The sequence below is a fragment of the Lutra lutra genome, chromosome 10 (genome assembly GCF_902655055.1).
Source record: "Lutra lutra chromosome 10, mLutLut1.2, whole genome shotgun sequence".
Classification (NCBI taxonomy): domain Eukaryota; kingdom Metazoa; phylum Chordata; class Mammalia; order Carnivora; family Mustelidae; genus Lutra; species Lutra lutra.
Window position 1 is genome coordinate 107269616 of NC_062287.1, and position 26539 is coordinate 107296154.

At 59.0% G+C, this 26539-nt stretch overlaps 1 protein-coding gene across 1 annotated transcript; it reads right to left on the minus strand.

Moving 5' to 3' along the window:
• Window positions 1–3365: 3365 nt before the first annotated feature.
• On the minus strand, window positions 3366–25884 carry EHD1 (EH domain containing 1). Its single transcript, XM_047691241.1, has 6 exons — window positions 25766–25884; window positions 24158–24584; window positions 20210–20307; window positions 8272–8684; window positions 5686–5850; window positions 3366–5341 (listed from the first exon to the last, which is right to left on the minus strand). The coding sequence occupies exons 1-6, from the start codon at window positions 25791–25793 to the stop codon at window positions 4817–4819; spliced, it is 1656 nt and encodes a 551-aa protein (XP_047547197.1). The 5' UTR covers window positions 25794–25884; the 3' UTR covers window positions 3366–4816.
• Between the last annotated feature and the right edge of the window lie 655 nt (window positions 25885–26539).

Here is a 26539-nt window from a genome sequence, read left to right on the forward strand (position 1 = left end):
GGAACCCCACTTCTCCTGCCCCCGGAGTATAGCCCTCTGAGTATAGAGACCCTGGTTCCAGGGTCTCTCGCATCGACAGCCACATCGTAGGCCTCCCCAGCCTGGTCTGTGGCTCCCCTTTCCCCCAAAGTCGAGAGAGAGACAGCCCCGTGGCTGAGGCTGAACCCTTCCCAGCCGTGCTCGGGAAGCTGCTCTAGCAGATGGTCCTGCAGGGGGGACTAGAGTGCCAGACTGTACTTGCCCTTGGCCGCCCCAGAAGCAGTGACGCACTCCTGCCCTAGAGGGCTGGGGAAAACTGAGAGGCTGGCTGCGGCCTCATACAGCCCTGCCTACTGTTGACCGGGCATGTGGCCTGGGGCAAGGCACTTGCCCTCTCTTTTTGGGCCTTGGTCTCTGTGCCCCAGGGAGAACTGCCCAGCTCAGGCCAGAGACGCAAAAGAGGACTGACCACCAATGGCTGCTGGACCTTGTCTGTCCAGGAAGAGTGTGTGGTTGGGCGGGGAGGCAGGGCGGTCGCTGTGTCCTGCTGCTCAGGCACTTGGGTTTAATGGCACTGTCTGTCTGTTGGGGTGGCTTTTCGGGGAAGGGCTGATGGAGATGGTGCGGTTGGGGCCCCCCCACTCCCCAAGCTAGTCTTGGCAGCCCAGCTCCCCTGCCCTCCCCAGCACACCGGGGGTGTGTCTTTGAAAAGTCCAAAGCTCCAAATGGGTGGACATATGGTGATTTCATCATCCTGGTTTTTCTTCCAAAAACCTTCTCTGTGCTGCTCCAACACGCTATAGGGGCTCCCACGCTCCACAGCCGCGGCAGCCCCACGTGGTTTTATCATTATCAATCCCTCTGGGTGCACAGGAAGCCAAGCCCAGGAGCCCCTCGGCCACCACCCCTCTGGCCCACGGGCGCCACCCAGTCTGTGAGCCGCTTCAGGGAAGGGTGGGCCCTGCCTGCTTTGTTCTGGGACTTGGGTGGAGTGCTGGGCTTCCCCACACCAACCCTTAACCCCCCCCACCCCTGCACCAACCCTTAACACCCCACTCCCGCACCAACCACAGCGGGTGGCTGGAGCAGGGCACCCCAGGGACCCGGCCTCAGTGAAGCTGGGGTCCCTGCATTTGGCACCGAAAGAAAACAGTCTCGGGAAGGGAGAGGCTGAGTTCGGCCAAGTGGCGGAGCTGGGATTCTAACTCCTGCCTGCCTGGCCTGAGCCCCACAGTAGAAGAATAGAAGTAATGCTCGTTCTGGTGTGTTCTCACGTGGAACGTGGATGTGTAAAACAGAGCTGCCACGGGGGCGCCTGGGTGGCTCAGCTGGCTGGGCGTCTGCCTTCTTTGGCTTGGGTCGTGATCAGGGTCCTGGGATGGAGCCAGCTCCCTGCTCAGCGGAGCTCCCTCTGCCTCTGCCCCTCCTCCTGCTCGTCCTCAAGCTCACGAGCTCTCTCTCTCTCTCAGATAAATAAGATATTTTAAAAAGGGGCACCTGGGCGGCTCAGTTGGCTGGGCATCTGTCTGCCTTTGGCTCAGGTCATGATCCCAGTGTTCTGGGATGGAGTCCCACATCAGGCTCCTCGCTCAGCGGTGAGTCTGCTTCTCCCTCTGCCTGCTGCTCCCCCTGCTTGTGTTCTCACACTCTGTTGCTCTTTCCAGCAAATAAATAAATATTTTTAAAAAAAATATTTTAAGAAAACAGAGCTACAGAGTGTGGCTTAGACAGGGGTGGAACCCATGGCTCCCTGGGTGCTGGACTGAGGTGCCCCTCATTCCAGGAGCTCTGGGGGCCGAGTGCAAGCAGCCCCCTGTGCCCCAGACTAGGCTCTGAAGAGGGGTCTTTTGCCCAGAATTCTGGCCAGCTGTGGGGTGGGGAGGAGGAGGGATGGGGGGCCAGCCCTCAGGGGGGTTGGCCACACTTGAACCTCAGGCTGGGAGAAGACACCCCACTCCCCTCAGCTATAAAACACAGACTGGGGACACAGGCTCTGAAGCAGCAGGGGGGCAGACAGCTGCGGAGAGCCTCTCCTCCAAGCCTCAGATGGGCAGCACCCCAGTGCTGTGTGGGCCGTGGCTGGAGGAGGCCGAGCCCGCCAGCAGCGCCTCTCACCCACTTTCCGTAAGAACTTGGAAGTTGTGTTTTCTTTCTCTAACAGCTCGAACAGCACGCTCTACCTCTCGGGTGACCCCTGGAAATTGAGGGCTGTCCTGAGCCTTCAAGGCCCTGGGCTGGAGTGACCGCAATGGACCTTCAGCATGGGGTTCTCGAACCCGAGTCTTTCACGCAGACTTTGGGAGCACAGCGAGCTTTTCTTTTTTAAGATTTTATTTGTCAGAGAACACAAGCAGGGGGAGAGGGCAGGCAGAGGGAGAAGCAGACTTCCCACTGAACAGGGAGCCGGATGTGAGGCTCGATCCCAGGACCCCGGGATTATGACCTGAGCTGATGGCAGACGCTCAGCCGACTAAGCCTGCCAGGCACCCCAGGACCGTCTCCTTTTTAAAGGCTGCTTTCGAGAGCTGGTGCTCTGCAGTCGGGCCGACCGGGTTGGAGTCTCCCAGCTCTCCCCAGTCTCCGGTTCCTGGCAGTGAAATGGGAAAAAGCGATTTCCTGGGTCTTGGTGGTCAAGGCAAACCTTCTGAGTGGTACCGGGAGGGCTGGCGAGCCCCCGCTAGCTCGGCCACTGGCCATCAGACCGGACACCTGCCACGTGGGCTGCGGCCCGCAGCCTGGCCCTCAGAAGCCACGGGCACCTCTCTGTGACCTGCTTTTTAGCCCCGGCTTGACCGGTGTCCACCCCAACCACATCTTGAGTGTTCTACCTTCCAGGGCCCGTTCGCTTCAACTGCCCACGGTTCCCTCTGGAACCAATCCTTCCTAATTGTGTTTTTGTCGCTGGTGTGCCCGCCGGGCCTCAGGGTCTCCAAGCCACCCTGAGGCTAGCGTGTGGCCCGGTAAACCCTTGTCTATGTGATCCCTCCTAGGGCCGAGCGCCCCGTGGCACCCCCAACTGCCCGAGGCTAGGGAGGGGCCCGGGTTGGAGGTGAAGCTGGGAAGGCGGCAGAGGGCGGGTACCTTCTCCCCCAGCCCCCGGGGCCAGCCTGCTTTCAGTCACCATAAGTTCCGCTTCTTCACCCCGTCCTCCCCTTCCCAATAAAACTACTTCGGCTCAGCCCACACCAGCACAAGGACCAGGGGCCGTCAGCCGCATAACAGGCCTCACTCTATGCTGCTGAGCTGCGCATCCCGGGGAGGGGACCCCCACCGCACCCCGGCAGGCTTGCCCAGTGGCCTCCGCCCTCCTGACGCTCGGCCGGCGTCCCAGCAGGTGCTGTGCGGAGCAGGCCCCAGGGAGAGACAACTTAGCACCAAAAGCCAGCTTCAGTGCAAGTCAACCTGTTTTTTAATGCAAGAAAAAAAAAAAAAAAAGCCATCTTCCATTTGCTTTTCCTTGCCATAGGCAGGTGGGGATGAGCTAGGGCCCCTCACGGCGACTTTGCAACCAGGAGGCTGCCGCGGCCCTCAGCTGATACTGCACACGCTGCTGGGCCAAAGCCAGCGCAGGTAACTCAGACCCTGCGGGAGCCCGGGGAGCAGCACTGGGGGGCTGGGGTCAGGGGGCACAGAAGAGGTCCGATGGAGGAGTCCCTGAGACCTGGCCTGGCGGGGGCTGCCTGGTGGGACGCAGGCTCCCCTGCCCGAGGCTCCAGCAGGAAGCCAGTGAGTGGGGTGCATCCCCCCCATGCTGGGAGAGCCCAGCCAAGGCAAAGCCGAGAGGCGGCCTGCCCCGGCTGCTCTGCTTGCTGTCTCCAGTCCCATCCCTCAGCCCAGAGGGATGTGATTCCCAGGGCATCCGAGACATCCACTGCCCTTTTTTGCTCGAGGGGAGAAGGGAGGAGAGAGCTTCGGTGGGGAATGAATGGAGGAGCAGGAAGGGGCGGGTTGTCCCTGGTCTCTGATGTCTGGACGCGAGGCCCGGGCTGGAGCACCAAGCCAGGCCAGACTCATGGAGGCCACCACCCATCCGAGGTAGGGGAGGAGGGACACCAGAATGTTCCAGGAGAGTGAAAGGGAGAAGCAGGAAACCCTGGGGTCCCAGACAGGGTGTGCTCTCCACATCCCACGGTTCCTGGGTGGAGATGCCCCTAGTTGCAAAGTTACTGGAAAATTCGGTCAAGTAGGAAAGGTGTCACTTCACAGAACAAAAGTAGCTTATGTTTTCCTGAGGGACGTTCTCACATCCCTCCTCATTCCCTGGAACTCATAAAAATGGGAGCTGGGCTTGTTTCTGTGACTTTCAAGCTGGGGTGGGGGGAGATGTGAGAGCGAAGAGCAGGGTCCGCACATGAGGGCTTCCCGGGAGGGCGAGGTGGAAGGCACCAGACCAGCTTATTCCGGGAGCGTGGGGAGGGGGCAGAGCTGGACAGGGAAGGAGCCATGGGCTCAGCAAAGCGGCACTCAGCTTAGAAACCAGCGGGAATGCTGGGGTTCCTGTCTACACATGGCCGCGGGGTCCCCACAGCTGCGGGGGGAGGGCATGTGCTGTACAGTAGAGCCGGAGGCAGGGAGGACAGGGGCTCACGTGTGTGGGGCTGTCAGACGGAGGAGGCAAGAAAGAACGCTGCCTCTAACGTTATATATTAAAAATATCCATAGTTCTTGTGCACAAAATTCCATCATTCACATACAAGTACCACCCGCCTCCCTGCTGGGCCCGGGAACAGCCTGAAAAGAAAGATGGTGGTTTTCCTTCGCAAGAGCCGAGGAACCGCGGCTCAGTCTTTATGGCCCTTCCCCCCCAGGGGGCCGCGCTGGCGGTCACTCAGGGCGGTCACTCGTGCCTCCGCTTGGAGGGTGGGATCAGGTGTGGAGGCAGGTCAGCGGGCAGCTCGTGGCCCTCCAGCTTGACTTTGATGAGGTGGTTGGCCAGGGCAAACTCCTCGTCGTCCAGCAGCCCGTCCTTGTCCACATCGGCCAGCTTCCAGATCTTCCCCAGCACCGTGTTGGGCAGCTTGGACTTGACCATCTCCTTCTTGGCGTTGGCGCCCGTGATCTTGCCGTTGACAGGCGACAGGGTGTAGAAGATCTCGTCGTAGGTGGGCTTGTCCTTGCCCACCACCCACTCCACGTCGTCGATGCCCTCGCCGGCGCCCTCGCCGTAGCCGTGCCCGAAGGGCCCGTTCATGGTGCCGTCGAAGGCGCCGCCCTTCACGGCCTGGGAGGGCATCAGGGACTCCTCCTGTCGCACCATCACCATGAGCCGGGCGATGTCGTTGGCCAGCATGTCGTCCACCGTGTCCAGCAGCTTGGGCTTCAAGGCCTGGAACTTGCTGAAGTCCTGAGTCTGCAGGAGCTCCTGTGGTGGGCCGGGGAGGGGGGAAGGCCAGGTTAGGTCCCCGCAGATGCCATGCCAGGCAAGAGCTGGGCCCAGGTCACGACCCACCCTGGCTCGCCCCCCGGCCTTGGCTCTGGAGCTTGTAAGGTCAAAGTGGCAATAGCACCTTCCCTTTGAGGGCTGGGGTCGGTGGGGGGTGGGGGGGCGAGGGATGAGCCCTGACAGTGCTGGGAGGCTTGGTGCCCCGCCCTTTCCCCCACCGCTCAGGGTGAGTCACCACATTCCCCTCCGCGGTGTCAGGGCCGCGGTGGGGCGCTGCCGTGAACTCGGGGGCCTGTGCGGGAGGCCCAGCGGGGCGGCCGCACCTGCATCTTGCGGAGGCTCGGGAAGTCCCCGGGGGAGATCTGATGCTCCCGCTCAATCTTCTGATAGATCTCTCCCAAGTTGTTCACCAGCTCCTTCTTTTTGCTCTCTTTCCCAAACACATTGGGCATCTCCTTCTTGAGGGAGCTGATGATGTAGGCGTGGACCTGGAAAACAGGGAGGGACACCGTGTCGGGAGGGACCGGAGGTGGGCTGCCCCAGGAGGCTGAGGTCACCAGGGACCGCCCGCAGCCACCCAGGGCCCGCGATCTCTGCGGCGCCGGGCACACCCCCAGCTCCCCATCCCGAAGCAGAGATACGGGGCCTGCTGTCCCGCCATCCGCACGCGCACACTGGGGGCCGCTGACGTCAAGGTCACAAAACCCCAATGCAGCCCGAGCTCCGCTCAGTGTATCACCTGGACAGCTCAGAATGAGTAAGTGTTAGGAAAAGCACATAAGCCTTCGCCCCGATGTTTTGAAGTTCCTCAAAGCTCGGTACCTTACTTCGACGTCTGCCAACGAAGGGTGGCACACCCTTCACTTCCCTCAGTGGGCTGGTAGTGTTGGCCGCCTTCCAAGGCCACGGGCTCTTGGATCCCACTGACTTGCCAAGGAATGTCCAGGCGTGAAGGGCTGCAGGCAGCCAGCCAGCCTCACCCTCCTACTCCCAGCCCTGCCCCCTCGAAGCCCCTCCACAAGCCAGACCCTGTGTGCCCCAGGCTGGGAGCCCCACCGGCTGAGAACGGCCCGAGGGAAGCAGGCCTGCTGCAGCAGGGCAGCCACCGCTCTGCCCATCACCGGCCCGTGCAGCTTGGCACGAAAAGCCACTCGCTCCAGGAAAAGGAAGCCGTCTGGAACCCACGGGTGTGGGACAAGATAGGAAGCCTTGGGGTTTTCCGGGCACGGTGACTCAGGGTGCCCGCAGGCCAGGCGATTACACACCACTTATGGGTGAATGGAGAGCCGACCCTTCGTTCTCTCCCTGAATAAGGCTGCACGAGGGCACAGGTGGCCCCTCTGGTGGGAGACGCTGGGGGTGGTGGTGCGCTGGACAAAGTGGGAGGAGCTCTGCCCTTCCCTGCAGCCTGGAAATGGGAGGCCAGGAGCCAGTGACACGGGTTTTCTCACGGGTTCCCTTCCCAGAACCAACCCCCTCACTGGGAAGCTTCCAGAAGTGAGACATGTGGAAAACTGAGTGTCCCTGGATCCCCAGAGCAGATCCTGCGACCTCACTGTGCAGACAGATCCCCAGATGGTTCAGCCATGCGGGGTGGGGCCCGAGAGCTTGTCCTTCTAGCACATTCCGGTGGGATCCACGAGCGTTCCAGGTAACCAGTGTGGAAACACGGACTGGTGGTAGGTGAATGTTGAATTCTTTTTACTCAAGACAGTGAGCACCAAAATGCCACCTGACTTCAGACCTCACAATGGTGTGGCACAGCCTGAGCCACTGTGTGGGGCCCATGGCGGACACTCAAAAGCCAGAGCTGCACACATGTGGGTTCCCAGAGCCAGGAGCCCGGGCCACAGGGCTCCTCTTGGTTCTTGCCGAAGGGGGCCTGCCACTGGAGAGGAGGTGCCCCTCCTCGGTCCTTTACTGGGGAGCCTGGGGTGACTGTGTCTCACCGGCCACAGGACTGCCTTTGCCAAAGCCCTAACCCCCACGGAACCCCTTCCTGCACCTCCAGAGCCCTGAGGCGGGTGTGAACACCCCTGCCCTCCACGGCCAAATCGTCAGAGAAGTGGTGATGCTCGGGGTCCCCGCTGAAGCCGAGCTCGGAGCCCCATGGATCTAGGATCTGTGCACGTGCACAGAGGTGGCCGGGCTACACTGCGGGATGTGTTCTGCCCCTCCGTGACCCGAAGGGCCTGCTGGCGGCATCCGCCTTCATTCCCAGCCCTAGCCACGCGGGGGTCTCCCTGAAGTCTGTAGGCAAGTGTCGAGATTCCAGGCTTTTGAGCAATCCGGATGCCGCCAGCAGGTGCCAGCGGGCCCTGTGCCTCCCTGGGGGAGGGGGGGGGAATGGCTCTGGAGACTGCTGGGGACCAAGGCCACCCAGGGTTCTCCCTCAGCCTACAGGCTTGCCCCCCATCTCTCCACTCACTCCCTCCTGTCCCGGCGTATACGTCCGTGCCCACCCGCGGCCTCCCAGTCACTGCCTTCTGCGGCATCCCACGACAGGACAAACAACTGGGCCTGACTTTCCTCCACACGTTCTGCCTTCCTGGTACAACCGGGGCACGCTGGAAAGGCAGGGACAATGCGTGTCAGTCCCCACTGTGTCCCCAGCAGCCCGCCCGTGCGGAATGCTCGACAGGCCTGGGAGGGGAAGCCGGTAAGCCCTGCCCTCGCCTCCTCCCCACTTCCCAGGCTGCCCTTCCCCGGCCCAGCGTTCCCCTCCCGCTTAACGTCTGCACGCACCAGGAGGACTCAGTTGAGAAAGGGCCGCACCCACGGGTGAAGAGAGGACCCGTTTAGACACAGGACAGCGGTGTGGCAGTGGGTTACGGGACGGGTCTCGGGCACCCCAGAGCCATGGCAGCTTGATCCTGGGGCCCCCCCCAGCAGCGCACCCCCAAGTCTACCTTGGCCAGCCGCGCCCGCTTGATGAGGTCATTGAGCTTCCGGAGAGCAGCGTTACGGGGCAGAGACTGGATATCTTTGAAGAGGTCCTGCTCCTCCGCCTCAAAGAGCTTGCGATTGTCAGGGATGAGCAGCGGGTGGGACCAGAAGGAGCCAATGTAGACCCTGACCACCTCGGGAGTGTTGATGATCTTGCCCAGGGACCACATGAGGGCCCCGTAGACCCGCATCAGCTGCTGGGTCTCGATCTGGTCCGCCTTGTTCAGCACTACGCGGATCTTGTCCTCGTGGTTCTTGAGGGCCTTGATGACCTCGGAGAACTCGTCCGAGATGTCCAGCTTGTGGGCGTCGAAGAGCAGGATGATGCGGTCCACCCGCTCGGCGAACCACTCCAGCACGGCGGCGAAGTCGTACCCTGTGGGAAGAGCGGGCTGAGCTCAGGGGCACCAGGAGCCAGGCTGCTCTGAGGCTCTCCTCCCCGACTTGACCTGGGACTGCCCAGCCTGGGCTCGTTTAAATCCCCACCATGTCCACACGGGGCCAGCACAGCACCCTGAGCGCAGGGGCGTTGGGTCCCCCTATTTCTGTGTCCACCTGGTGTAACCCTTGCCCACAGAGCACCTGGCACGGAGAGGTGCGCCACAGATAAATAATGCAGAAAAAGTCACAAAATCCAGGGGTGCCTGGGTGGCTCAGCGCATTAAGGGTCTGCTGGCGGCTCAGGTCCCGGGATCCAGCCCTGCATCGGGCTCCCTGCTCGGCGGGCAGTCTGCTTCTCCCCCTCCCACTACCCCCCACACACCGTCCCGCTCATCCTCAACTCTTGCTGTCAAATAAATATATAAAATCTCAAAAGAAAGAAAAGAAGTCACAAAATATGAGCTCTAAGGCGGCAAGGACAAGGAGGGGAGCTCAGCACGGTATGGCGAGAAGAACAGAGACCCGGGCTGCGGCCTGCCGGCGAGATGCTCTTGTAGGACAAGGACAGTAAGGAACAGCTGTGACACCTGCAGCTGCTACTTGCGGGGCACCCGTGCCGGCACCCCCTCCTCTAGGAACCTCGTTTATTCTCCACAGCAGGGGCTGGCCAACGGCAGCTGGCCCATCACCTGCTCCGTATGTTGGAGTTTTACTGGGAAATGGCCACATTCCTCTGGACCGTCTGTGGCTGCCCATGTCTACAGCAGCAGAGTTCAGCTGTAGGACGGAGACCACAGGCCTACGGCCCAAACCATTAACTCTAGCCCATCTCTGCGGCCCAGATAAGCCTATGCAATGCTACGCACCACACCCCACCCCCTAGATCTTAAACATTTCTCTAAAATGAGGTAGCTGGACTACATCAAGTTTAGCTCTCAACTCCAAGTCTCCCACCGTCCAGTGGAAGCCTCCTGGTGGACGTGGCCAAGTGCAGCAGAAACTGCTCATCAGAGCTCTCCCTCGAATGACAGAATGGACCAGTTCTAGCTGACTTCTGGCCCGCCAGTTTAAGACCGAATCTCCTAGCCTCTCCTGCAGCAGACACGAACAAGGTCTCTAAGACCTTTGTCCTCTTTTCCCTTCCTAAGGAATGGAATGCTGATGTGATAGCAGGAGCAGGAGCAACCACCTTGAGTTCAGAGATGAAAGCTGAACGTTCAGGGTGGCCTTGGACTGTTTCTTTCCACGTAAACTAGCTAATATCTGATTTAAGCCAAAGGATTTTTGGGTCTCTGCAACAGCACTTTAACCTGTACCCTATTTCACAGTCACGTCTCTTCGAAATGTTTCCATTTCTTCCACTGCCCCCAGAAGGGAGGGAAGGTTCTATTTCTCATCTTGTATTTTTTTACTTGTAATATTTTATTTATTTCTTTGAGAGAGAGAGAGAGAGAGCGCGCAAGCACAAGCCAGAGGGAGAAGCAGACTCCCCGCTGAGCAGGGAGCCCAGCATGGGGCTCGATCCCTGGACCCTGGGATCCTGAACCAAGCTGAAGGCAGACACGTACCCACTGAGCCACCCAGGCGCCCCTATTTTTCTCAACTTTTAGGAATAAAGATGAGAAGATGTAGGAAGACCACGTGACAACAATGGCCTAAGAGTCTTTGGGAAGCTTGGCTCAAAGCCCCCGAGTTACCATTTCCTCTCCGGGTGATTCTGGGCGAGCCTCCTTGTCCCTGGGCTCCTGGTTCTTCACCCACTCCCCACAGGCCGTGTCCAACACAGGCCGGGCCTCTTAAGCAGCAGCAAACATACCCCAGAGCACAGTCGCGCTCCTGAAAGTAAGCTGGAGAAGCTGTTTCCTTAGAGAAGAGCCTGAGACCCTGGCCAGCCACGGGCCCACCACCCTCCTGGTCCTGACAGCCTGCCCCAGGCTAGCATTGCCTACACAACATGCTGCCACCCCTGAACACACTGGGATGTCGCCATGCACCGTGTGGACTACAGGTTACAGAAAAGTACCAGGTAGAGGGAGAGAACAGAGAAAAAGGACAGAGTGACCGACAGCACCATGATGGGGGAGGGCAGCCCTCCCCGGCCCCAGGGGAACCTGCTCAGTAGGTCAGCAGGGAGGTATTCAGCTGCTCCAGGTCCTGCCAAGGCTCTTGGACTGAATGCAGGTCCCCGAATGGGATCCCCAAGAGACCACCTCTACTCAGGCCAGAACCAGGGCCCCCACTGCCAGGGCTTTAAGATACAGTTTATGGTAGGGCATGCCGAGGGGTGAAGGATAAACATTCTGGCCACCAGGTTCCCCAGGTTCAAGTGCGCTACGGAACTGTATGCCCAAAGCCACAGCGTTCCAAGCCTCGCCCCACACTTAAGCACTCAGAAAGAACGCGGGCTCTTAACCAAGACAGACCCGGATTCGACTCCCAGCGCCGGGCGCTGACTGCGACCCGCTGTCCCTCACTCCTGAGTTACGATTTCTCGATTTGTGGAATTCCAGAAACAATTCCTCCTTCTCTGACTATAGAGCAGATGAGATCAGGTCACACACACACACGCACGCGCGCAAGCTCTCAGGCAGGAGCAGCCGAGGGGCCTGGGCCAGCACTACCAGTCAGAACTGAGAGTCACCAAAGTTCAGCCTGGTCCTGGGGCCAGAGGTCAGCTTTCGTCCTCGGGGTGAGACTGAACCCTCAGGAAAACCTCAAATTCACTATTTCCGTTGACTTAGCACGCAGCCTCGCCACACCTCCAATGGGCAACCCGTGCCCCGGCCCAGTGCGCCAGGGAGACAGGGCACCCCGATCAGAAGCGGCCGCTTGACCGGCTGGAGTTTCCAAAGGGGGGCGGTGGGAGGGGCGGTGGACCGGGGCGGAAGGGGCGGGGGGCGGGGCAGTAAAGCCTCCAAGAATCTGAACTTGAGCCCAGGCAGGGCAGCCATCGGCCTACCCGAGGCCCATGCTGAGGGTGGGAAACAGCCGGACCACCCAACTGTCCGTGCCCAGAGGGTGTGAGGAGGCCTGAGCCAGCACCACAGGCCGCCGGGGGCAGAGGACGCGGCCCCCACGGCCCCAGACACCACGCGGTTGGCTCCGAGAGAAGCCCCCGGCAGAAACCGCGAAGGGAGGGCAGAGCAGCAGGCGAGGGAAGCGGGCAGGGAGCCTTGCACGGCTGGCGCCGGGAGCGGCTGGTCAGCGCTGGAAAAGCACTGACTCAGGACTGCACGACGGCTCCTGCTCAGCAAAACCGAGGCCCAACTCCTGCCCTCGCCACCCTGCCTGTCCTCAGACCTGCGCATGCTGAACGAGCCCAGATTCGCACGGCTGGGGAGGCAGCAACGCCAGAGGCGAGGTGCTGGAACCAGGGGTTCCCTGATGGGCTGGGCTCCAGGCCAAGTTCATTTTGGCCCAGGAGTCAGGACAGCGCAGAGAGAGCTGAGCTCAGCCCCCGGCCTCCACCCAATGTCCCCCGCTGATAGGGGCCCAGAAAGACTCCAGGAATGACAGAGAGGAGGAGGGGGAGCAGCCATCTCTGAATCGTGGCGCCCGAGTCACCACGGGAAGAGCCAAGAACTCCAAGTGCTCCCTCCCGCCCCCCCCAAACTCCGTTATCCGCCAACACCTGAAGCTGGAGGCAACAGAGCTAAGTCCATTTTTTTTGTGCAGGTGAATGAAATTTCCTGTTTATTATGAAAAATGCTCCCAATTTCGGGGCGGGAGACACGGTGCCTGGCCAAGTACGTCCATGGGTCACGAAAAGGGTCACGGCACTTGGGCGTGTGTGAGGTCATCACCGTGCATACCCACGTGGCTGCAGCCACTGCCACGCCCACCCAGCACCCATCTGTCCACCAAACCCTCACTCTGGCCTGATGGATGGTGTCTCCAGGGCTGGACCCACAGCGGCAGCAGCACCGAAGCCTGAATCGAGGCCAGTGCCCCCACCCTAGGCATCACCCAAGGCGGTGAGCCTCCAGGCTTCGGGACACACGAGGGGTCAGCCTCGGCCTCAGGACGCATTTGGTCCCTGAATCCACAGTGTGAGGAAAAGCCAGTGCCATCTCTGATAAGGGGCAAGCCCTCACACAGAAAGTTCTGGGACTTTGGAAAAATTTTAAAATAAGCTGGGCACAAAGGGACCAACGCTGCACGATTCCATGCATCCAATGTCCGCAGACACAGAAAGGAGAGCTGAGGGGGCCAGGCGCTGCGGGGAGGGGGAAACGGAGAACGAGTAGTTAATGGAGATACGGTTTCTGTCTGGAAGATGGAAAAGTCTGAAAGGCAGACGGTAGGGACCTTCACACACCACGACCGTACTCGATGCCACTGAACCGTGCACTGAGAAGGGTTATTATCGCGGTCAGTCTCAACGCACAGACATGGGGACCGCACAGACATGGGGACCGGGGAAGAGAGGACAAAGAAGAGTCGCTTGTGCCCTCGGGGCAACCCGGCTGAGGGCTGGGCTTGGCCTCGGGAAGCAAGCACACAGGGCCACGCGGACAGGACGTCCAAACGTGCCGCCCATCTCCGCTCTGTCCTCACCCAGCCTCGTCCGGGCCCCTCGGGCTCCTCACCAGGTCTGCCATCCTGACAAGTGTCCCGCTCCCCGCCACAGGCACAGAGGTGAAAGAAAGGAAGTTGTGACAGGTCCTCGCCCTCTCCTGGCACCCTCCAAATACAGGTAGTTCCAGCAGCTGGGGGAAAAGCTGCTTCATACATTCCAAGTTTCTAGAACATCAACAATAGAGGGCTTGTCTGCAAACGACTTTTGTTTCCTGCCATTCAAGCTGCGTGGGCCTTGGTATTTCTTGCCGTGGCTCCCACCACACACGTTTCCAACCGGTGCTGGGTGCGGGAGAGGGGGCGCGGGAGAGCAAGGGGATGATGAAGGAGCTGAGAGAGGACCAACGTGGTGGCCGAGCTTCCTCTCGCAGGCACTCTCTTCAGGGAAGGACTTTGCTGGTGTTGCTCAGCGGCGAGGAGAAAGGGGCCTCCCCACTCCTAGGTATTGACCCAAGAGAAATTAAGAAACTGAACTCCATGGAGCGCCTGGGGGGCTCAGTGGGTTAAAGCCTCTGCCTTCGGCTCAGGTCATGATCCCAGGGTCCTGGAATCGAGCCCCACATCGGGCTCTCTGCTCAGTGGGGAGCCTGCTTCCCCCTCTCTCTCTGCCTGCCTCTCTGCCTACTTGTAATCTCTGTCTGTCAAATAAATAAATAAATAAAATCTTACAAAAAAAAGAAAGAAAGAAACTGAACTCCACACTGTACTATGCAAATGTCTGTAGGAGCTTTATTCAAAACAGCCCCAAATTGGAAACGCCAAGGCTCTTCGGCAGGTGAATGGATCAGGCATAAGGTACACAGGAGGAATGATGGGTCGATGTTCTCGAACATGACGAACGCCCCCAAGCATGGAAGACTTGTACCGGGCATTCTAGAGAAGGCAAAACCTCAGGGATAAGTATCAGGTCCGTGGGTTGCCGGGGACCACAGGGGACTACGAAGGGGAGCAGGGAACTTTCCAGACTGATGGAAAGACCAGATGCTGATCATGGTGATGGTTACGCAAATGCTTCCTTGAGCTGCGCACCTAACAGAGCGAAGACCTCAGTAGCTGTGACTGGGAAATGGGCAAAGGGCAGGGAAGGACCGATGGCCTCTGCAATCAGGCGGGAACTTGAATCCGGAGCCCTCTACTCCACAACCAGCTGCGTGACCCCAGCAGGCCGAGGCCCCTCTCGGAGCCTGTTTCTCCATCTGTGACGCGGGCACGTCCCGTCTCTAACGCGCGGGGCTGCTGCAGGCACCGAAGTGGTGCCTGGCGGCCCGTAAGCGCTAGTAAATGTTTGTTCTCATTTACACACAGGAACTGTATTTCGGGCTCAAGGAGTGCAGACTTGGAGGGCTGTGTGGGCGACGACCACCTCTCACGCTCAAAGAATGCCCCGTACCACCGAATATAAACGGAACGTTCGCAGCCCGCGGAGCCAGCAGGTGCCGGGCGCCGGCTGGTCCCACTCCTCCGCAGGCGGCGGCCCACGCCCCTCAGCAGAGCTGCTGCATCCTCGCCAAAGGCTGGGCCAAAAGCTGTCCGGGGACCAGAGTGGGGGTGGGGCGGGGGTGAGAGGGAGGCTTGGAGGCGGCCAGGGGGCCAGGAAGGGAAACTCCGGCTGAGTCAGTGCTTCCCTAGCCTCTGGCCTCCTCGGGGTGTTAGTCAGAGAAAGGTCTTTCTAATCAAAGTCTGGGAATTCCTGGATTTTTTGGACACCTGTTTGTAATTAGCTGACGCTGGCTAAACATGTCACTGAGCATGAGTACTAGGGCAAGGGGTCAGCACACGGGCTGCAGGAACTCCCCAGGGTCCCCGGCTCAGGTACGGAGCTGGGTCCCAACCTTCCATCCTCATCCACTCTGTGTGCACGGGGAGTCCAAGAGGGGTGCAGCACGTGGCCTAGCCAGAGGCTTGCAGGCCATCTCATGGAGCATTCTACGGGCTGCAGAGAACACTGACCTGGATGAAGGGCCTTTAGAGGTGGGCAGCTCCAGAGGCAGTCACAAGGGTCAGCAGGAACAGGAGGCTGCCCACAGCACGGGCCCCCTCAGAGTCAGAGGACTTCAGGTCTGCCCCTGGAAGGCCCTACCTGCCTACTGGGGAGGTTTCCAGGCTTGGAGGGAGCCTGGGAACCAGGCACAGTCAGCAGGAGGGCCAGTGAGAAGCCAGCCCTGGCCAGGGGTCCTACACCCATCCACAGAGGGTCTGGGGCGGGGAGGTGATCCTGGCTAGAGGCAGAGAACAGGGAAAAGGAAGAAGACACCAGCATGGTTGTTCCAAGCCCTGGACCTTGGGTCCATTAGTAAACGCAGAGTCTGACTTGAGGCTGGAAGAGAACTGTCAGGAGAGCTCAGAAGCCCCGCAATTCACCACCCGGCAGTGCCAAAGACATGCCCGATCTGGGCTCTCAGTGCTCGGTGGGCCCGGCTGGAGGGTGCCCTCTCTGTAACAGGGTGGCGGGTGGCTGGGTGGCTGGGTGGCGGGAGCACTGCTCCTGCTGGGCCCACAGACACACACCTGACCGTGCAGCCTGGTGCGAACGATTTAACCTTCCCAAGCCTCAGCCTCCTCATCTGGAAGGCAGCAGGGCTGCCCGTGTGTAGCTGTGTGACAGCTAAGGGGCGCCTCCTCACGAGGCATTGGTGCAGACAGTGTGCAGAACGGCAGGCCCAAGGCTGGCCGGGTGTCAGCCTCCAAACCCAAGTTGAAGGAACACTTCCCTGCGGACGCACCTCGTGTGGGAGAAATCAAGGCACAAAAGTGACGATGGCCAGCTCACAGCCACAAGGTGACGATGGCAGGGAGTGCCCTGGCCAGGCCCCTGACCCCCAGGCTTGGGCCTCGGCCTGAGTATGCCTGCCCCCCACAACCCCTGCACCCGCTGTGGGAAATCCCTGCTCCGGCTCGTGACTACGCAGGCACAGGCGGTAGCCTGGGAGCGAAGGGCGCCCGCTCCACCAGGCCCTGGATGCCCTTTGGAATGCCCTTTATCAGTCACATGGCACTCAAGAACGAATGCTGTCCCCACAAATCACCTTTCTCTGCTGACACAGGAGAATGTTTATCTTTAAAGTCACTCGGATTATGTGCACCTGGGTGGCTCAGTTAGTTAAACGACTGCCTTCAGCTCAGGTCATGATCCTGGAGCCTGGGTATCGAGTCCCGCATCAGGCTCCCTGCTTGGCAGAGTCTGCTTCTCCCTCTGACCCTCTCTCTTCTCATGAGTGCTCTCTCTCTCTCTCAAATAAATAAAATATTTAAAAAAAAAAAAATGTGGGATGCCTGGGTGGCTCAGTTGGTTAAGTGGCTGCCTTCGGCTCAGGTCATGATCCCGGCATCCTGGGATGGAGTCCCACATCGGGCTCCTTGCTCGTCAGGGAACCTGCTTCTCCCTCTGCCTCTGCCTGCCATTCTGTCTGCCTGTGCTTGCTCTCTCTCCCTTTCTCTGACAAATAAATAAATAAAATCTTAAAAAAAAAAAATGTCCCTCCAATTAGCACACCAGGGGAAGTGCAGCCTGAGACCCCCACGGAGACCCCTTCTTCCTGGAGTAATTCTCAGGGGTCTCTTGCAGAGCCTGGCCTATATCCTGACTGCTCTGGGCCTACACAGCCCCTGCGTTATCTTTCCAGAAGGTATTTCCTGCACACATTAGGGACAACGGGGAAAAAGGGGAAGAAGCCAGGAGGGGCCTGGCAGATAGGGTGGGAAATGGACATAAATGTAATTAACAACTCTAATGCAAAAGAACCTTCTGTTTCCAGGGAACAAGATCGGCAGACCACAGAAATGCACGCTGCCTGCCCAGGACCCGGGTTTTCTGCTGGCCCTATCTTGCTGAGAGGGAAACACCTGCTTTCCACGCTGTCAGCAAAGGGAGCAGACAGGCAAGCTGGCCGCAGAGCCTGGAACACACTGCCCTCCTCTGACTTCCTCTGCTGGACAGGGCAACACGGGACCTTTGCAAAGACTGGTGGGTGGGGCCTCCGAGCGGACAGCCACTCCTTTCCCTGTCCAGCTAGCAGCCACCTCCCTCGAAGACCACAGCCAGCACCACGGAGCGGTAATGAGCTATGGTCTCTCTCCGGCTGATAGAACACTCACACCTAACATATTGCAGAGCAAATCCCAACTTAGTAATTTTTAGTAGAAGAAACCAAGACACCTTGGGTCCTGGAGGGAAAGAAACCGTCTAGTAAAATCAGTTTGATCTCGTTATTTCACAGAAGGAAGCCCTCCCCCAATCAGATTAAACCCCACTCCACCTTCCTGCCCACCATGGGGTGGGGGAGCAGCTGCCCCAGAACAGAGAGGGGCCACGTCTCATACCTGGAGGGGGGCAGAGGCAAGCAGAGGAGAGCCCTGGCGTCACCTGCTGGCCTCCTCCTCCGAGAATCTGCCACCTGCACAGACAACTTGAGGGTGGGGACCGCCCTGCACACCACATGTCCCCCCAAACACCTCCCCCATTTCATGGACCCTATGTCCACAGATCCACCCCCCGACAGCCCAGGGAGGGGCCGCAGTGGTGCCCATCCCAGAGAGAGAAGGTCTGGACACCACTGCCCACCATTTGCCAACCAGGAAAGGAGGCCAGGGGCAGGGGGAGCATCCCAGCAGAGAGGGCCAGGGTGCCCAAAGCAAGACCGACATTCCCAACCCATCAGCCCACTGGGCTCCCTGGACCCAGGCTGATGTGTCAAAGACACGCCCCCCCCAGCAGGCGCACGCCACAGCACTGGGGGAAAACAGTAGTCACGGGGGTCATAAGGGTCACAGGAACCCTGTGCCCTTTCCTGCAAATGCCTTAACTCCCAGCTCTGAAGGTCACAGTGAACACAGTCTGAGATGATAAGCCTCTTTTTGTGAGCTACGGTCCCTATCCCGGCCCCTATCCGAAGACCTGTACGCATCGACTGACCCCTGGGCTGGGAGCGTTGTGCGTAGCCCAGAGGCGGCTTAGTTCTCTACCCCATGGCCCCACTTACAAGCAGCCCCTCCGCCTACTCTTCCAGATCATTCTGAAGATACCACTACAGAGCCTCCAACGAGGTCCCTCTAGGATAACTCAGGCTGGAAGTAAACAGAGGATAAATCCCCCCTTGTGGGTCTTTCTCTTTAATGCTTACCAGGCATTTTCTTAAAACCAGCTTGGAACAAGAGCAGTAAGAAAGGAAAAACAGCCTTGCCCTTTTATTTTTAAAGTTTTTTTTTTTTTTTTTTTTTTTGGTAAAGTTTTCTTCTTTTTTTTTTTTTTTTTTAAAGATTTTAATTATTGAGAGCAAGAGAGCAAGTGAGAGCACAAAGGTGGGGGAGGGCAGAGGGAAGAGCAGACTCCCCGCTGAGCAGGGAGCCTGAAGCAGGACTCAGTCCTGGGATGGGTGGGGTGAGGGGGATCTCCACCTGAGCCAAAGGCAGACACTTAACTGACTGAGCCACCCAGGCACCCCGTATTATTTATTTAAGTAATCTCTAAACCCAATATAGGACTCGAACTCACAACCCTGAGATCAAGAGTGCCCCTCCGACTGAGCCAGCCAGAAGCCCCTAGCCCTCGCCTTTTCAGAAGGGGTCCCAAAGCTGCTCCCTTGAACTCCCAGGACTGTCTTTCTCACCGGGGTGCAGAAGCTAAGAGCTTAAACCAGACTGAGAGAGCAGTTTCAGGGAGCTCTGAGGTAAGCCTTTACTGGCAGGGGCCCTCAGCCTGGATTAAAAAAAAGAGAAGCAAGGCTTCTCAGCACCAAGAACAGGGCCCCCACCCCCTGGGAGCCACAGCAGACATAAACATCCCCCAAACACCAGGTTGCTGGCTTCAAATGCAAACCTGCCGAAGCTGGGCAGCTCAGAGGGGAAGGGCCACGGGGAAAGATTTGCAAGTAAATGATACACAAATCGGGTAGCTTCTCCCCCACCCCTGGTCTAAGCCTGATCTTTCCTTTCCCCCCCATCTGCAGCTGTAGGCTCTGCTCCTGGCCTACCCTCGTGCTCCTGCCAGAAAGCATTCAGGCCCCGAGGCTCCCCGCCCCTCCACAAAAAGGAGCAGCAGGGGCGCCTGCGTGGCTCAGTGGGTTAAGCCGCTGCCTTCGGCTCAGGTCATGATCTCAGGGTCCTGGGATCGAGTCCCGCATCGGGCTCTCTGCTCGGCAGGGAGCCTGCTTCCCTCTCTCTCTCTCTGCCTGCCTCTCTGTCTACTTGTGATCTCTCTCTGTCAAATCAATAAATAAAATCTTTAAAAAAAAAAAAAAAAAAAAAAAAAGGAGCAGCAGCAGAAACATAGCCCAGCTCAGGCTTATCCTGAACCCGATCTTGAGGAAAGCGCAGCCAAGTCGAGACAGGAGCCGACAAGTGGGGGCCGGGTGCCCCAGCACTCAGCCCAAAAACCTTCCAGTGTGCACAGCCCCTGGGGAGGCTGCTGACTGCTAACCCCGGAGCAAACTAAACCCCTTTCCACGAGCCCCCAAACGTTTAACAAACCCCGCAGCTTCTCCTGTGGGCTGGAGTCAAGTGCTTGCTCACAGACCTGCTGGGCTTGCCAGGAATTCAGACGGCTTAGCCTTTACACCCCAACTAAGGTGAGGGAGCCCCAGGGGAGCAACGATGCTGGCTGGGGGACCTGGAGCCCGGACACAGAGTGACTTCCCGTGACCTCACAGCCAGCCCAAGGTGCCATCTCGCCAGTCTGCCCGTCTCCCAGCATGCCCCAGGGGCTGGAAAGCACAAGAGCCATGCGAGATTGGTTGTGCTTGCCCCTGGACAACTCTCTGTAACCTGAGCCCGGGGAGCCAAGGGAGAGCACAGCTCCTGACCCCTCAGGGCTCAGCATGCCGGGCAGATACCCGGCCAATGTCAGACGGGTTCTCACTTGGGCTGAAGGGACCTCAGGGGCAGCATCTGGTCCGGGTCCCAGACCGCAGATGGAAGGCACCCTGGGCTGTGTCAGAGCCTGTTTACCTCTGCTGATGCGCTGCTTCTCTCCAGACAGGATCCCGGGAGTGTCGATGATGCTGATGCTGTCCAGGACCGGGTTGGGCAGTTGGGCACACATGAACCTGCAGGGCAGCGAGAGCCAGAGGGGACATGTCAAGACTCAGCTCTCACTGCTCTAAAAGTGACAGGGGCCTTTCTGTGCACCCTCCTCTCCACCTCTGCCTTCTTTTCCCAAACCAAGGAGTTTAAAGGAGTTTCTTGTGTTTCTGCGGTGGCCATTGAACTCTGTATTGTCTTTTTTAAAAAAGATTTTATTTTATTTTATTTTATTTTATTTTTATTTTATGAGAGTGCGAGTGAAAGCGCACGAGCAGCGGGGAGGAGCAGAGGGAGAGGGAGAGAGAACCAGACTCCCTGCTGGGCGGGGAGCCCCAGGAAGGGCCTGATCCCAGGACCCTGAGATCATGACCCTGAGCTTAACTGACTGAGCCACCCAGGAGCCCCTCAACTCTGTACTGTCTAAACTGAGAACCCAACCAGCAGCTCAATCTGGCCTGCCTCAGCACTTCCCTCACATTAGCTTTTCCCCCAGGGTTCAAGAGTTCAGCTTTCAAGTTGCTGATGTGTTAGTGCAAACCGCACGAGCCTAAGTCACCATTCCATTCCAGAAGGGAAACATAAAGGTGACAGTAGAAGTTAGTAAATTTTCTCACACCCCGAAGTGGGGGAGAGGCTTCCTTACTGCTGCTGGGACCAGTCTACCCCCTCCACCCAGCTGCTTGGATGAAGGGATGGCAGGGGGCGGCCAGTAAAAGCTGGGGGATGCATGGGCTGGTTGGCGGGACAGGGAGTCTGGACCCCATTCTCTGAAAGCTGGAGCAGGCCGGAGGAGGGACAAATTTAAGCCATAGAGAGGTTGGCAACTCCTGGGCCAGGGCTTAACCGTGTGTGCCCAAGTTCCCACTAAGCGTAGAACAGCCCAGAACAGCAAGGGGCTGTCCCAACTGATAGCAGAGATTCTTCACTGGCCACAGAAAAAGCTCCTTTAAAAACCTCTGAAAAAGACATTGTGAGCAAAGAAAATACTGACCCTTTGTCTGTAGGATGCAGGCTTAAAGCTGCCTTTCCAACTGTGGGGAGGAATCTGAGCTGATAAGGTTCTCGGTTTCGCCCTCCCCCCTCCCAAAGTGACCAGTGGTCAGGCCTGGAGCAGACTGCCAGGGCGAGGGGTGGTGTCTGCAGGCACAGTGGGGCAGAACCTGCTGACCCTCAGACCTTGGACCCGGTGATTCCCCCTGCCAGCAGCAGCGCACGCCCTGATTATCTGTGCGCCAGCCCTGGGGATCCTGCGGGGAAGGGTCAAGGAGAGAAGCCCCAATTAAAAGAACCAAAAGTAGAACTGGCTGGAGTAGTGACAATACACAGCACCGCCTTGTAAAGGAGACCTGTGAGTAAGGGAATGGGTAAGACCTGGAAGTGAGATGCCCCTCGGAGCCCTGGGAGCCTGGCGGGAAACAGGAAAGGGAGCAAGCAGTACAGACACAGAGGCTTCATCTCCCACCAGCAAGGACACACCGACTGCATCTCACCCCACAAGTGGCTGGTGGCAGCCACACAGTGAATTTTCAGAGGCTGCTCTTAGGACACCTTGCCTGCAGCCTGACTTGGTCTGCTCTGTTGGATTTTAGTCTTAGAGCAGACACTTAACGGTGAAAAGGACAGAAAGTCAAGTTCATGACTCAATAGGTCTCTTTAAGCTGCTGGGAGAGGCTGTGTCAGCCAGAGAAGAGCCCCCTTTGTATGCCCGGGCTGGCGGGCTGGCGGGCTGGCGGTCCGTGCACTCCACAAGCTGACACAGCTTGGGGCCTCTGCTCCAGTGCAAACCCGTGCCCCACCCCCTCCCCACCCCTGGGCTGATAAGGCCACTTAGTGATCAAGAACCCTCTGAAGATGAAGTGGCAAGAGGAAAATAAGGGGTGCCTGGCTGGCTCCGTGAGCAGAGCCTGAGACTCAATCACAGGGGCAGGGGTTCAATCCCATATTAGGTGTGGAGCCTACTTTAAAAAAAAAAAAAAAGGGAAATCAAAGTGTGGTTCTTGAATCCTGAGGCACCAACATCATCAGAGTATCTGTCCTGGACCCAGCATCCCTGACCTGTGCTTTTTTTCCCAGGCAGAAGCAGCAGTAGGCGGTGACCGGACACACGAAGGCCAGTCAGCCAGTTGGCCCTACAGTTAGCTGCCCTGGTGAGCTCAGCAAATCAGCAGAGACCTCTGAGCCGGCACCGAGACTGGGGGGTGGGGGTGTGTGCCCAGATGAGTCTACAATCCCGTCTGACCGAAATTTTAGGTCTCCAACTTCAGAAACATGTCGCATACTCCATTTCTCCTTTCAAAAGCTGTCTGCTCTCACAATCAGAAGTGGAGGCCCAAGGACAGAAGGTGCACCACCCCTCCTTCTAGCTTCCCATAGTTGTATGTGAAAGTCAAGACCTAATAATGCTTGGAATTCCCAGCACAGCAGCCAAACAATGCACAACGCCGTCTGGTGCCCACCAGCTAACAGTCCCGGCCAATTGCGGGTCCACCGGCACAGTAATTCCGGGACGCAGGGATTCTCCGGAGGAAGGCTCAAGGTGAAGAGGGCCGTGCCTCTCACTCAAAGGGCTCTACACAGCTCCGGCCCTGACGCACAAACGCCAACAGCCATAAAACAGGAGGCCGGGCTTAAATGCCCGAAAGGGGCAAAACAATGTAATACGAGTCTGCCTGTCTTCTCAAAGTCAGCTCTGTACAGAGAGGTAGGCTGGCCACTGGCCTGGATCGGGAGCAAGCTGGTTCACCCTGTGCGGCTGGACAGTGTCTGGAAAGGAATGTGATCACACAGGGTGGAGACCTGGAAGGCAAGAGTCAAGGATTCTTTCCTAGGCTCTTCCCTGACACACACTTTGAAAGGCATGTGCAGTCACTCCTTGAGTGGGGGGTGGCAGGAAAGGCAGATCTGTGAAGTCCTCTGGTATGTCCCTGGGGGTAGGGGTGGGGATGGGGAGGTTAGAACCACTGACAAGCGCCTTTGAGTTCCTTTAGAGAAGAGTGAACTTGGCTGTTGGACACCACAGAAACATCAATGTGTTTCCTTCCCAGCAGCATGACAGTTAGACTCTTGGAGGATGACCTGTATCACGAAGAAGCAAGATTTCCCCTGTCTAACTGGGGAAACTGAGGCCCAAACAGGTTAAGGTACCTTCTAGTAAGGGAGTCAGGGCCCAGATCTCATTCCTGGGCTCCCAGTGCTATCGACAGGCTGCTTCCTGAAACCCCTAAGAGAGCACAGGCCCTGTGGAGCTGCCCCCAAGGGGGAGTGTTCACACTCCATCTGTCTGCTACCTCGTGGGCGGCCCCCAAACTCGGCAGGCCACAGCAGATCCTCCTTGTCCCTCCCACACAAAACCAGCGGTCCCCAGGGAAGCACAGCACAGCACAGCAGCGAAGGGAATGACTAAAAGTTTCACATATTTTTCCAGGACACTTAGGCAGCAGCCACTTGAAGGGAGGAGGACAGGGACTGGTTTGAATGAATTCGGTGCATCCAGCCTGGGACTAACTACACTGGGAGGAGGTGGAGACAAGAATCTCTCACCTTCCCAACTCTGACCCCGGTTCTGAGGAAAGTGGGGCTGGGACCTGCGGGACGGTGCGGGAGTTAAACTGATAACCTGGAAAATTCTGGGGTGACCGAAGCGGGGGAGGGGGCGGCGATACCCACCGCCAGACCTCCGGGTGGGTTTCTGGTGCGAAGCGGCAGGGGCCCCTGTCCCAGGGAGCGGTCGCAGAGGGGCTCGCTGGGGCCTCGGAGACAAAGGACAATGGGGTGGGGGCGGGCCACGACCACATTACGGCCGGGACCCGAGTGCGGGCCCCCCCCCCCGGGGTCCCCCACCGCCCCCCTCTCCCCGGCGCCAGGGGCGGGTACCTGTTGAGGAAGGCGTTGCCGAAGGCGTTGAGCTTGCGGAAGGGACGCCGCGGGTCGACAACCAGCGCGTTGCCCGGCACCACGCCCTCGGTGGGGCCGTGCATGACCGCGATAAAGGAGTCGGTGGTGGGCTCGGGCCCGATGCGCATTCCCGGGAAGTCCTGCTCGATCAGGTGCCGGATGAAGGTGGTCTTGCCCGTGCTGTACTGGCCCACGAGGAGCACCATGGGCTTGTTGTCGAAGTCAGCGTCCTCCAGCGCGGGCGAGTGGAACTCGTGGAAGCGGTAGTGCTCCTCCAGGGGCAGCAGCTTCTGCGCATACAGCTGCCGCAGCCCCTCGGCCACCGTCTGGAAGAGCTCCGGCTCCTTCTTGCGGCGGGCATCTTTGCTGACCCAGCTAAACATGCTGGCGGGGACGGCGCTGGCTGCTGCGGGGCAGAGCGGCGGCTGAGAGCGGGGAGAGGGCGCGGAGCCGAGGCGGGGCCCGGCCGGCCGGCGGAGGGGCGGCGGGGCAGGGGGCGGGGAGCGGCCTGTACTGCGCAGGCGCACGGCACGGCCCGCGGAGCGCCCTCTGCGGAGTGGAGCGCGCGCCTCACCGAGCCGCCTTTATAGGGCCGGGCCCCATGTTCGGGCGCGCGCGCCGCCGCCGCCGCGGCCACCGCCGCAGCGCGGAGCCGCGGGGAAAAGGGCAGAGGAGAAAGGAGCCCCGCCCGCGAACTCCGCGCCACGTCCTCCCCTCCCCCGCCTCCCATTGGCCAATTCCAAATATCGCGAGCGCCGCTCGCTCTGCTCCCCGCCCCTGGCCCGGCTGCCGTGGCAACCGCACCTGTTTTCGCCCCTCCCTCGGTGGGGCCGCGCGCGCGAGGGCTGCGGTTGGGACGGCGGGAAGCGAGAGTCCGGCGCGAAGAGGTCCCGGAGCCTACGCCTTCGAACGTCCGCGAGACGCTCAGTTAGACACCCAGCTCCCCGGCTGCGCGGCCCACCCGCAGTTCCCCCACGAACGGTCCTCCCTCCCCCGCTGGCTCGGAATCCCCGGAAGTATCGGCGGACCCCAGGGGAAGGGGGAGCCAGTGCCTCCCGTCAGAGCCGCCCTTCCCCGCCCCCTCCCCGCCCCTGCTTCCCTAATACTACTTCGCACCCTTCTTGATCTGCTTTGGGAGAGGGAGAGAGAGATGTGGTAGAGGAGGCCGGCTGGTGACGAGGGAAAGAAGAATGGGGAGGGAGTCAGAGGTCCCTGGGGAAGATCCGACCGGCAGCAAGACGCCTGAGCTCCCCACAGGCCGGTGGCGCTGGGGCTTGGAAGAGGGCCGCGGCAGTGGAAGACACAAAGGACATTGGACATGGGGGAGACGAGATGGCCTCTCTGAAGAGGCTGCCTCTGCGGGAGGAGGGGTCGGGGTACAAAGGAAGTTGAGGCCCTCTGGCCCGAGTTTTGAGGAAGTGAAATCGGAAATTCCCTATGTGGGGAGGAGGGGAAATGTGGGGCAACAATGAAATCTTGTGGGAAACTTAGGGGAAATTAAAAAAACCCAAATACTTCTGCTTTCCTCTCAGGGTCACCAACAGTTACCCTCTTTTACCTCTGACCCGTGCCCCCCCCCCACCTTACCAGTTCCTGGCTGTTCCATTATGCTCATTCCCCCGCCATCATTCCTGGCCGTACATCGGCCCCCTTGGCTGACCAGGCTGGTGAGAATCTTCAGCGGGTGATGTCAGAGCTTTGGGGATTGTGATTGTTGGGTAACCGGTATCCGGACACCTAAGGGGGGGGGCACAGCCGGGAGGGCGGGGGCCGTTGGGGGGACTCCTAGGTAGATCTGAAATGCATGCAAGAGCTTGAAGACCTCATGTCCAACCTTCTGGCTTCTGGGAGGTGTGGAACGGAGGCAGAAACTCAAATCTGAGAATGAGCAGAGTTCTTAAGCGGGCTGGGTCAAGTGGGAACCAGAGAGGGCAAAAGTGCAGGGGAGGGGAGGCCTCGGTGTCTTCTGAAGAAAGAAAATGTTCCCTCCATTGCCTTCCCTTCCCCTCTTTTGCCTCCCTAACCATTGGAGAGCCCTGTCTGTGCTCTCAAGCCCATGACTTTTTTTTGCTTTTATTTGGGGTTTCATTAGCATTCTTTTCATCAATACCAGTAAACCAGAAGCCACAAGACTCTCTTCTTGGTGGCCTGCTCAAAAGAACATATTGAGAACTCCTAAGCAGGGCTGTCCCCAAAGGCTGTGTGCCAGCTGGTGATGGGGAGCCTTGGGTGGGCCCAGTCCAGACTTCCGGGGCCAGCCTTAGAAGCCAAAGGACTTGCCTCCTCCATGGCGCTTTGAGGGGTCCACCCCGGAGATGCAGTTTCTGGACTGTTCCAGGGAAGGGCTCGGGGCTGAGGCTC

Excerpts from the sequence above, each read along its gene's own strand:
- EHD1 (XM_047691241.1), bottom strand. The coding sequence starts at position 25,793 with ATGAGCATAATGGAACAGCCAGGAACTG. Across the intron at positions 5,851-8,271 it reads AGCGGGCGCGGCTGGCCAAG|GTCCACGCCTACATCATCAG; the intron begins GTAGACTTGGGG and ends CCTGTTTTCCAG. Across the intron at positions 5,342-5,685 it reads CGAGCCTCCGCAAGATGCAG|GAGCTCCTGCAGACTCAGGA; the intron begins GTGCGGCCGCCC and ends GGCCCACCACAG.